General features: G+C 42.5%; 1 protein-coding gene across 1 annotated transcript; it reads left to right on the top strand.

Moving 5' to 3' along the window:
* The first annotated feature begins 498 nt into the window (after positions 1 to 498).
* LOC127306805 (uncharacterized) lies at positions 499 to 1,684 on the top strand. Its single transcript, XM_051337518.2, has 2 exons — positions 499 to 1,225; positions 1,301 to 1,684. Exons 1-2 carry the CDS (start codon positions 1,007 to 1,009, stop codon positions 1,682 to 1,684), a joined length of 603 nt encoding a protein of 200 aa, XP_051193478.2. The 5' UTR covers positions 499 to 1,006.
* The last annotated feature ends 11,363 nt before the right edge of the window (positions 1,685 to 13,047 follow it).

Below are 13,047 nucleotides of genomic sequence, written 5' to 3'. Positions count from 1 at the left end.
GCTACACCATCTTGCACTGCAGCTCACTGGTCACACGACCCCCTCACCTTCTTCCATCCGGCGCCGCTTGCCGTGGCGTCCTCTGGCGCCGCATCTGTTTCCGCGGGCACGCACGACAACGCGCAGTTGTGCCAATATTGCTATTGTTCCTCTGCTCACCGTCCTGTTTGATTCCGCCGGTGTGAAGCCTCTTCGGCACGGCGTTCCGCGATGGCGTTGAATCGGACGACCCGCGAGAGCAAGGGAGTCGCGCGCTGTGCTTCCAGGCCGCCGGCGACTACGGCTTCGTTCGTTCCCTCTCCTCCAGCTCGCCTCCCGATTCGTCGTCCGCCCCACCTCCTCATCGGCCGCCACATTCCTGTCCTCCGTCTCGAAGCTGTACGTCTAGCCCACTGCCGCCCCGATCCGGTGGAAGCCATTCACTTTATAAGTGTAGTCAGGCAAATCCGGTCTTATTGCCTTCGATTTGCCAAAGAAGTGAAGGATTCCATATCGGGCGAATTTTTTTTAAATAATACGAATTTTTTATATAATTCCAGAAATAGCGCGCGATTTCAAAAAATTCCAAAAGTGTGACCCGGTCGGTCAGCAGCTGACCGATCGGTCACTAGTAGTCCGACTGGCAGTCGGCTGCTGCTGCTTGTCAGAGGGCAGAAGTAGTTGGTCGATAGCTGACCAATTGGTCAGCTACCGACCAATTGGTCAGCTACCGACCGACCACTGCATGGATTTTTAGGTTTATTATTGGCACTTCTCCCCCATTATTTTCTGGCCATATCTTCTCCCTCTCCCGTTCACACCGCCGTGTTTCCCTCCTGCCCTTGTCGTCACCCTTCCCGCCACTTCTTCCCGCCATTCCTTCCCGCCACCATCTCCCGCCACCATCTCCCGCTATATTTTCTCGCCACGCTCTCGGATTTTTTCCTATAAAAGCAGGCATCGACACTCATAGCAGCAGAAGTGCTACTATCTCTCTTTTTTTTCTGTTGGCTCACCCTTAGCCGTCATGAGTGTGCCGTGCTCTGACCAGGAGTTTAGGCCGGTGAAGGCGAAGGCTGCAAGTTTGCCCCCGGGTGTGACTGCGGAGCGGTGTTGGTGCGGCCGTCTTGCTAAGGTTAAGCAGGTGGAGGATTTCTCCGACCAGTTCGGCATGAAATTTTTTATGTGTGCGAGCTATGAGCATGTTCCACCCCGTAGTTCAGCTTCGTCGTCCACCAGGCCGCCGGTATGTTTCGACATAATTTTATGTAGGCATAAATTTATTTATGAATGTGATTTAATGTTACTATTTGTGTTGCAGTCTCCCCCGCCCCTATGCAAATGGTTTCACTGGATAGACACGGAGCAGCCAGATTGGGCGCGCCAGGAGGTTGAGGAGAAACACCGGCGTGCGTGGGCAACGTTCTTTGAGGAGGAGCGTAGAGAAAAGGTTCGTGCAAATGAAAAGGCAGAGCGAGAGAGGCAGATACAGAAACTAAGGGCGGAACAAGCTCGTAATCGCGAGGTGAATCAGAAGAGGATGGATGATGAGGCTGCACGTAGGTTTGCAGAGGAAGATGTGCGTAAGGAGGCTCGTGAAGCGGAGAGAAAGAGACTAAGGGAAAGAGCTGCTGAGGCGCAAGTGGCAGAAGAACGCGGCGACAAGTCCGGAAAATGGCCACGGTGGACGGGGAAAGTAGAGTGATGTGACCTACTGGCTATGTATCTTAATTTCAGTTATAGTTTGTCGTTGTATCTTAAATTCTGTTGTAGTGATAAGCCGTATTTTAAATTCAGCTGCAATGTATCTTAATTTCAGTTTTAGTACTAATGTGAAATGAATTTGCCGCAAAAATGTTGTGTCAGAAATTTTGGCTCGTTTGTTTCCCGCCAATTTTTCGCGCCCAATTTTTCCCGCTCAATCTTCCCGCCATTTATTCCCGCCCAAATCTGCCGCCACTTTTTCCCGCCTAATTTTTCCCGCTCACATCTTCCCGGCGGCCTGGTGGACGACGAAGCTGAACTACAGGGTGGATCATGCTCATAGCTCGCACACATGAAAAATTTCATGCCGAACGAATCGGAGAAATCCTCCACCTGCTTAACCTTAGCAAGACGGCCGCACCAACACCGCTCCGCAGTCACACCCGGGGGCAAACTTGCAGCCTTCGCCTTCACCGGCCTTAACTCCTGGTCAGAGCACGGCACACTCATGATGGCTAAGGGTGAGCCAACAGAAAAAATAGAGAGATAGAAGCACTTGTGCAGCGATGAGTGTCGATGCCTGCTTTTATAGGGAAAAATCCGAGAGCGTGGCGGGAAAATATAGCGAGAGATGGTGGCGGGATAAATTTGGCGGGAGATGGTGGCGGGATAAATTTGGCGGGAGATGGTGGCGGGAAGAAGTGGCGGGAAGGGTGGCGGGATAAATTTGGCGGGAGATGGTGGCGGGAAGAAGTGGCGGGAAGGGTGGCGGGATAAATTTGGCGGGAGGGAAATACAGCGGTGTGAACGGGAGCGGGAGAAGATAAGGCGGGAAAATAATGGGGAGAAGTGCCAGCAGATATCCCTCGTAATAAACGTAAACTAAATCCATGTAGGGGTGGCCAATTGGTCTGTAGCTGACCAATTGGTCAGTAGCTGACCAATTGGTCAGCTATCGACCAATTACTTTTGGGCCTGCCAGGGGCTGAGCAGCCGACTTGTAATCGGCCGGCTACTGACCGATCGGTCAGTAGCTAACCGACTGGGTCACACTTTTGGAATTTTTTGAAATCGCGCGCTATTCCTGGAATTATATAAAAAATTCGTATTATTTAAAAAAAATTCGCTCCATATCGGTATGTCCATGGTTGCGTGCTCTGAGTGGACTCGGCAAAGAAACAAAGGATTCCATGTGGAATACGCGATGTGCGGCGCTAGGAGCTCCGGTAATGGTTTTTCACCGCGTGCAACGTACTTGGCGTGCTGGGCCCATGAAAATAGTTGGCCCGTTTGTGATACCAGACAGTCACCTATTGCAATTTAATAGGAAAGATTTGTTGCTAAAGTTTTTTATTCATGTTCATATCTTCTGCACACAAGGCTAACAAACAATATGGAGATTCTGTACCATTTTATTATGTCCAAAATAAACATATTCAGAACAAGTGCAAAATATATAACCTGATGTTTATTTTCTTGTGGTTTAATTTTTATCGTATAAAATGCATAAAATGCAATACATGAGCAAAAGACTACTTGCACAAAATAGAAACATATCTTGAACTAATACTGAACTAGAGTGCGTATATATGAGCCATCTAATTTCTACTAGTAACTTGATAGGGATGTGATGAAGCCATACATTAGCTATCATGCTCAATAACAACACTGAATTAAGGAAGTCGAGACTCATTCTTAGCGCTGAATTCAGCAAGTTTGGGCTCAATAGTAGCACAGAGTATGGTGAATTTGGGCTCAACATTGTCCTTGTTGGCAAAGACTGTCGGTGTTTCGTATATGCCTTGGTACTGAAATTGGGGCTGCAACCACTACTAGAGAAACGCTTATGGCTCCTTTGATTTATAGGATGGGAAAATCATAGGAATAGAAAAAGTATATGATTGGAATGTCAGGGCTAACTGAATCCAATAGAAAAATGAAGTGTGTTTGATTGTAGCAAAAGATATTTTTCATGAGGTATGACCTCATGTTTTTTTCCTATAGAATTTACACTACATGAATTCTATAGGATTTATTCCTATAGGATATGTTCCTATATATGAATCAAATACCATGTGTAGGAAATTTTTCTATGAAATTCAAATCCTACACAATTCCTATAAAATTTCTATGAATCAGAGGAGCCCTTAGTCATAAGATCACTAGCAGTGGAGCACCATGCTAGTGGTGCATCACTATTATATAGTAGTGGCCCACCTGTACATGATGCGCCATATATATCACAATTAGCAATGGCGCACTACTCACTAGGTACTATGTATAGGTGCGTACAGTGGTGCACCTATACATGGTGCGCCATTGGTATTTTCTTCTATTGGCGAAGTTATGGCATTCTATTTTACCTAAAATGATAGTTGTTTATCCGCATTGGAAAACCATGGTGATACAAGCGGTCAAAGCAGAAAGTGTTCTCGCTTCTCCGTATGGAAGGACACCAAATGGACCAAATGGGCCAAATACTATCGATCTTTCCTTACGACTTGACTTAGGCTCAAGGCCACATAGGGCTAAAGGCAGTATCTCCCTCGGAGTTGGAAATGGCTGGTTGATGTCTACGGGAGCTTCTATTCTTGTAGACAGTGTTGGGCCTCCAAGAGCAGAGGTTTGTAGAACAGCAGCAAGTTTCCCTTAAGTGGATCACCCAAGGTTTATCGAACTCAGGGAGGAAGAGGTCAAAGATATCCCTCTCATGCAACCCTGCAACCACAAAGCAAGAAGTCTCTTGTGTCCCCAACACACCTAATAGGTGCACTAGTTCGGCGAAGAGATAGTGAAATACAGGTGGTATGAATATATATGAGCAGTAGCAACGGCACCAGAAAAGTGCTTTGTTGTCCAGGACTGGCGTGTGGTTGATGGTGGTAATATTGCGGGCAGTAGAAACGCAGTAAAACAGTAAACAAGCAGCGATAGCAGTATTGGAAACAAGGCCTAGGGATCATACTTTCACTAGTGGACACTCTCACCCATTGATCACATAACAGAATAAATAAATAGATGCTAGACTCTACACCCTCTTGTTGGATGATGAACACCACTAACTGTGTAGGATTACACGAACCCTCAATGCCGGAGTTAACAAGCTCCACAATATTCGATGTTCATATTTAAATAACCTTAGAGTGCATGACAGATCAACGTAACCAAACCAAGTACTAACATAGCATGCACACTGTCACCTTCACGCTACGAAAGGAGGCATAGATCACATCAATACCATCATAGCAATAGTTAACTTCATAATCTACAAGAGATCACAATCATAGCCTACGCCAAGTACTAACACGATGCACACACTGTCACCATTACACCGTGCAGGAGGAATAAACTACTTTAATAACATCACTAGAGTAGCATACAGATAAATTGTGATACAAAACACATTGCAATCATAAAGAGATATAAATAAGCACTTCACTATGCCATTCATAACACTGAATAAGAATTATGTGAAATATAGCCTAAGAGACCCACACGGTGCACACACTGTCACCTTTACACACGTGGGATAAGGAGTCTCCGGAGATCACATAAGTAAAATCCACTTGACTAGCATAATGACATCTAGATTACAAGCATCATCATATGAATCTCAATCATGTAAGGCAGCTCATGAGATTATTGTATTGAAGTACATAGGAGAGAGATTAACCACATAGCTACCGGTACAGCCCCGAGCCTCGATGGAGAACTACTCCCTCCTCATGGGAGACAGCAGCGTTGATGAAGATGGCGGTGGTGTCGATGGAGAAGCCTTCCGGGGGCACTTCCCCGTCCCTGCGGCGTGCCGGAACAGAGACTCTTGTCCCCCAGATCTTGGCTTCGCGATGGTGGCGGCTCTGGATGGTTTCTCGTACCGTGGCTTTTCCCGTCTCGAGGTTTTAGGTCGAGGACCTTTATATAGGCGAAGAGGCGGCGTCTGAGGGTCGAAGAGGCGGTGACACCATAAGGCGGCGTGGCCAGGGCCTGGGCCGCGCCGGCCTACCTCCTGGGCCCACCAGGGCTCCCCTCTGGCGACTCTCGGGTGTTCTGGAAGCTTCGTGGAAAAATAGGATGCTGGGCGTTGATTTCGTCCGATTCCGAGAATATTTCCTTACTAGGATTTCTGAAACCAAAAACAGCAGAAAACAGCAACTGGCCCTTCGGCATCTCGTCAATAGGTTAGTTCCGGAAAATGCATAATAATGACATAAAGTATGCATAAAACATGTAGAAATCATCAATAATGTGGCATGGAACATAAGAAATTATCGATACGTCGGAGACGTATCAGCATCCCCAAGCTTAGTTTCTGCTCGTCCCGAGCAGGTAAACGATAACAAAGATAATTTCTGGAGTGACATGCCATCATAACCTTGATCATACTATTGTAAGCATATATAATGAATGCAGCGATCCAAGACAATGGTAATGACATGAGTAAACAACTGAATCATAAAGCAAAGAATTTTCATGAATAGTACTTTCAAGACAAGCATCAATAAGTCTTGTATAAGAGTTAACTCATAAAGCAATAAATTCATAGTAAAGGCATTGAAACAACACAACGGAAGATTAAGTTTCAGCGGTTGCTTTCAACTTATAACATGTATATCTCATGGATAGTTGTCAACATAGAGTAATATAACAAGTGCAATATGCAAGTATGTAGAAATCAATGCACAGTTCACACAAGTGTTTGCTTCTTGAGGTGGAGAGAAATAGGTGAACTGACTCAACATAAAAGTAAAAGAAAGGTCCTTCAAAGAGGAAAGCATCGATTGCTATATTTGTGCTAGAGCTTTGGTTTTGAAAACATATAGAGAGCATAAAAGTAAAATTTTGAGAGGTGTTTGTTGTTGTCAACGAATGGTAGTGGGCACTCTAACCCCCTTGCCAGACAAACCTTCAAAGAGCGGCTCCCATTTTATTTTATTTTTGTGTGGCACTCCTTCCAACCTTTCTTTCACAAACCATGGCTACCCGAATCCTCGGGTGCCTGCCAACAATCTCATACCATGAAGGAGTTCCTTTTTATTTTAGTTTTATTATGATGACACTCCTCCCCACCTTTGCTTTCTCAAGCCATGGCTAACCGAATCCTTCGGGTGCCATCCAACAATCACATACCATGGAGGAGTGTCTATTTTTGTTAATTAATTTGGGACTGGGAATCCCATTGCTAGCTCTTTTTGCAAAATTATTGGATAAGCGGATGAAGCCACTAGTCCATTGGTGAAAGTTGCCCAACAAGATTGAAAGATAAACACCACATACTTCCTCATGAGCTATAAAACATTGACACAAATCAGAGGTAATAATTTTTGAATTGTTTAAAGGTAGCACTCAAGCAATTTACTTTGGAATGGCGGAGAAATACCATGTAGTAGGTAGGTATGGTGGACACAAATGGCATAGTGGTTGGCTCAAGTATTTGGATGCATGAGAAGTATTCCCTCTCGATACAAGGTTTAAGCTAGCAAGGCTATTTGAAACAAACACAAGGATGAAGCGGTGCAGCAAAACTCACATAAAAGACATATTGTAAACATTATAAGACTCTACACCGTCTTCCTTGTTGTTCAAACTCAATACTAGAAATTATCTAGACTTTAGAGAGACCAAATATGCAAACCAAATTTTAGCATGCTCTATGTATTTCTTCATTAATGGGTGCAAAGTATATGATGCAAGAGCTTAAACATGAGCACAACAATTGCCAAGTATCACATTATCCAAGACATTTTAGCAAGTTACTACATGTATCATTTTCCAATTGCAACCATATAACAATTTAACGAAGAAGAAACTTTCGCCATGAATACTATGAGTAAAGCCTAAGGACATATTTGTCCATATGCAACAGCGGAGCGTGTCTCTCTCCCACACAAAGAATGCTAGGATCCATTTTATTCAAACAAAACAAAAACAAAAACAAACCGACGCTCCAAGCAAAGCACATAAGATGTGATAGAATAAAAATATAGTTTCAGGGGAGGAACCTGATAATGTTGTCGATGAAGAAGGGGATGCCTTGGGCATCCCCAAGATTAGACGCTTGAGTCTTCTTGATATATGCAGGGGTGAACCACCGGGGCATCCCCAAGCTTAGAGCTTTCACTCTTCTTGATCATAGTATATCATCCTCCTCTCTTGACCCTTGAAAACTTCCTCCACACCAAACTCAAAACAACTCATTAGAGGGTTAGTGCATAATCAAAAACTCACATGTTCAGAGGTGACACAATCATTCTTAACACTTCTGGACATTGCTCAAAGCTACTGGAAGTCAATGGAACAAAGAAATCCATCCCACATAGCAAATTAGGCAATGCAAAATAAAAGGCAGAATCTGTCAAAACAGAACAGTCCGTAAAGACGAATTTTATTGAGGCACCAGACTTGCTCAAATGAAAATGCTCAAATCGAATGAAAGTTGCGTACATATCTGAGGATCACTCACGTAAATTGGCATAATTTTCTGAGTTACCTACAGAGAATTTTGCCCAGATTCGTGACAGCAAAGAAATCTGTTTCTGCGCAGTAATCCAAATCTAGTATGAACCTTACTATCAAAGACTTTACTTGGCACAACAATGCAACAAAATTAAGATAAGGAGAGGTTGCTACAGTAGTAACAACTTCCAAGACACAAAAATAAAACAAGGTACTGTAGTAAAATAAACACATGGGTTATCTCCCAAGAAGTGCTTTCTTTATAGCCATTAAGATGGGCTCAGCAGTTTTAATGATGCACTCGCAAGAAATAGTATTTGAAGAAAAAGAGAGCATCAAGAGGCAAATTCAAAACACATTTAAGTCTAACATGCTTCCTATGCTTAGGAATCTTGTAAATAAACAAGTTCATGAAGAGCAAAGTTACAAGCATAGGAAGATAGAACAAGTGTAGTTTCAAAAATTTCAGCACATAGAGAGGCATTTTAGTAACATGAAAATTTCTACAACCATATTTTCCTCTCTCATAAGAACTTTCAGTAGCAACATGAGCAAACTCAACAATATAACTATCAAGTGAAACATTCTTATCATGAGTCTCATGCATAAAATTATTACTCTCCACATAAGCATAATCAATTTTATTAGTTGTAGTGGGAGCAAATTCAACAAAGTAGCTATCATTATTATTCTCATCATCAAATATAGGAGGCATATTGTAATCATAATCAAATTTATCCTCCATAACAGGTGGCAACAAAAGAATATCATCATTATAATCATCATATATGGGAGGCATATCATAATCAACATAAACTTTCTCCTCAACACCCGGAGGGCTAAAGAGATCATTTTCATCAAAACCAACCTCCCCAAGCTTAGAATTTTCCATAGCATTAGCAACAATAGTGTTCAAAGCATTCATATTAATAACATTCCCATTAGCATGCATATAAAGTTCCATGGGTTTTTTAATTCTCTCTTCAAACACATCATGTCCTAATTCAAGATAAAGTTCATAAAGATCTTTCATATTTTTGTTGTTTTCCATTATGCCTAACTAGTGTAAACAAGAAACAAAAAGATGCAATTGCAGGATCTAAAGGAAATAGCTTCGAGCACACACACAATGGCGCCAGAAAAGTACTGTTACCTGGAACCGGAGTATGAGTGCCTTTTACCTTTCCTCCCCGGCAACGGCGCCAGAAAAGTGCTTGATGTCTACGGGAGCTTCTATTCTTGTAGACAGTGTTGGGCCTCCAAGAGCAGAGGTTTGTAGAACAGCAGCAAGTTTCCCTTAAGTGGATCACCCAAGGTTTATCGAACTCAGGGAGGAAGAGGTCAAAGATATCCCTCTCATGCAACCCTGCAACCACAAAGCAAGAAGTCTCTTGTGTCCCCAACACACCTAATAGGTGCACTAGTTCGGTGAAGAGATAGTGAAATACAGGTGGTATGAATATATATGAGCAGTAGCAACGGCACCAGAAAAGTGCTTTGCTGTCCAGGACTGGCGTGTGGTTGATGGTGGTAATATTGCGGGCAGTAGAAACGCAGTAAAACAGTAAACAAGCAGCGATAGCAGTATTGGAAACAAGGCCTAGGGATCATACTTTCACTAGTGGACACTCTCAACATTGATCACATAACAGAATAAATAAATAGATGCTAGACTCTACACCCTCTTGCTGGATGATGAACACCACTAATTGTGTAGGATTACACGAACCCTCAATGCCGGAGTTAACAAGCTCCACAATATTCGATGTTCATATTTAAATAACCTTAGAGTGCATGACAGATCTGTTGCCACGCAAAATTGCAGCGCAACAACACGATAGCCGTCGTACTTTCGTGACGACGAACGGATGATTTTCGAGCAAATCAACAAAGATGCCTCAATTTCGGAGAGGAGGACGACCGCTTTTCAGCGCAAAGCGGCAAAGATTCGACTAAACTCTAGGGTTGCTAGAGCTCAGAGGAGAGGAACGAACGGAAAAAATAGTACGTAAAAAAAAATAGATGTGTTTGGTTGAATATCGATTGGTTGTCTCTCGTCAATCGGCCACAGCCTTTAAATAAGGTGCGGGACTTTGCGTTACAATGCACTAGGACTTGACGTACACGGGTACAACTCCAATGTCTAAACCGACTAGAATCTTGCCATATCTGAACTACCATGTATAGAACGTGACGTTCTGAATCGGCTATCTCCTGTACGGTATTTACGTACCAGCACTAATTGCTTGTGTAGATAAAATAGTCAGGCCAAGAGCTAATGACTTGCATCCGCCTCATGCATGCATATACGATTTTTTCCTGACGCACTTCTTCTAGCTTGGCTCCGATACATGCCCGAGGACTTTTCCTTTTAGCTGCTGGTCCATGCAAAACTCATTATAGTTGTCCTGGCTGAATAGCTTGATACGCTTCAATTGCCGCTCTCATTTGTATTGAACTTTGATCAAGCCTGCATTTTGAACTAAATAACAGGTCCAAATAAATATGTCAATCAACAATTTAACCATAGACTTTTACATTAATTTGGCCTATAAATACCTAATAGCCAAATTATGTATTCAACACATGCCCCCTTGTTTTTGGTACAATTGTATTTATCAAAAACACTATATCAATACCTTGGGACGATGTTGAGCACTTCGGGCATAAAATTGCTTAGGGCGATGTCTGATGAACACATCGGCCAAAATTTCTTAGGGCGATATTTCAAGTAACATATCGGCCAACTTTTGCTTAGGGCGATACTTGTAATAATGTATCGGCCATAATCTCTTCAAGCCTCCTGCCACATGCTAGGATAATACTTTTTCAAGTATCTTCCATTGAGAGCTTTTGGCAATTTATCTCCCTGCAAAGATTGCACAAAATATGAATTTCCAGGAACAATCTCTACAATTTTATATGGACCTTCCCAACTCGGCGACCATTTGCCGAATTTTCTATCTTTGGTTCCAATAGGTAAAATCGTTTTCCATACTAAGTCTCCTATTTGAAACGATTTTTCTTTAACCTTTTTATTATAAGCCTTAGCTACTCTTAATTTTTCTTTTTCAATTTCACGTAAGGCTCGTAGTCTTTCTTCAGAAACATCATCTATTCTATCCATCATCAGGCTAGTATAATCTACAGCCGACAAATCATTTTGTCTGGCCACTCTAAGAGCTTGTAAATTAACCTCCACAGGCAAAACTGCCTCCTGGCCATATACTAGCTCATACGGTGTCACCTGAGTTGCTCCATGCTTAGATATCCGATGAGCCCATAAAGCTTCCGAAAGCACCTCATGCCATTTTTTCGGATGTTCCTCAATCTTTTTCTTTATAAGTTTGATCAAAATTTTATTGCTAGATTCGGCCTGTCCATTAGCTTGAGCATAATAAGGCGACGAATTTAACAATTTAATTCCAAATGATTCGGCAAATTCACGAAATTGGTGAGACATAAAAGAAGACCCTTGATCAGTAGTTAAAGTTTGGGGAATGCCGAATCTATGAATAATATGCTCTAAGACAAAACTTATAACCTCTCTATGAGTCATATTTCTTAAGGGAACGGCTTCTGTCCATTTAGTAAAATAGTCCGTAGCTACTAGGACGAAGCAATGCCTTTTAGAAGAAGCAGGATGTATTTTACCAATAAAATCTAAACCCCATCCTCTAAATGGCCACGGCTTAATTATAGGATTCAACATAGCCGCGGGCGCTAACTGTATGTTTCCAAATTTTTGACATGCTTCACACCCCTTATAATACCGGAAACAATCTTCTAACAAAGTCGGCCAATAAAAACCCGCTCTTTTTAACAACCACCGCATCTTATGAGCCGACTGATGTGTACCGCATATTCCTTCATGCACCTCACCCATAGCTATCTTAGACTCATCAGAACTCAAGCACTTCAGAAATAATCCATCTACTGTTCGGCGATATAATTCATCGTTTAACAAAGTATACTTTAAAGCTTGTCGCCGAATTTTTCTATCTCGTGTCTGACTGGGATCTGTCAAATAACTAACTAGAGGAACTCTCCAATCTTCAGGATCTTTAGGTTCTGTGTTATTTCCTAATTCGGCTGTTTGCAACTTCTTTACCGAATTATCTTTACCCTGTTCTATTTGCTGCTGGACCGGAACTGAACTTGCTGCACCATGCACGGCATTGATAGCCACCAAATCGGTCTTATTTCCAACAGCGCATAGTACTGGTTTCTCTAGTATCAAGAATTTTCCTCGAGTCTCGGCATCCAGCAAACGGCGACTTAGATATGCAATAATGTACTCCTTCCCGCCATCTTCTTGCACCAATACCGCGCCGATCACTGTATCTTGTGCAGCAATATACAATTTGAATGGCACGCCAGACTTAGGTGCTCGCAATACTGGAGGACTCGACAAGTATCTCTTTATATTATTAAAAGCCTCTCGCTGTTCTGCCCCCCAAGTAAATTCGGCTTCTAGCCGAAGTAAAGGAACAAACGATTCAATTTTTCCTGCAAGGTTAGATATGAATCGTCTCAAGTAGTTAATTTTTCCTAACAACTTTTGCACATCCTTTTTACATGTCGGCTCCACCAACTTTTTAATTGACTCTACCTTTGTAGGATCAATCTCTATGCCTTGTTCATGAATAATAAAACCTAAAAACTTTCCAGCCGACACGCCAAAAGCACATTTGAGTGGGTTCATCTTTAATCCATACCGGCGCATTCTAACAAAAGCTAAACGTAAATCGGCTAAATGATGATCAAACCCATCCGATTTAACAACTATATCATCAATGTACACTTCTAAAACAATGCCTAAAAGATCATGAAAAATCAAATTCATAGCACGTTGGTATGTAGCACCGGCATTTTTTAACCCAAATGTCATAACGACCCACTCAAATA

The sequence above is a fragment of the Lolium perenne genome, chromosome 6, assembly GCF_019359855.2.
Source record: "Lolium perenne isolate Kyuss_39 chromosome 6, Kyuss_2.0, whole genome shotgun sequence".
In the NCBI taxonomy this organism is placed as follows: domain Eukaryota; kingdom Viridiplantae; phylum Streptophyta; class Magnoliopsida; order Poales; family Poaceae; genus Lolium; species Lolium perenne.
This window is presented reverse-complemented; position numbering and strand designations above follow the sequence as displayed.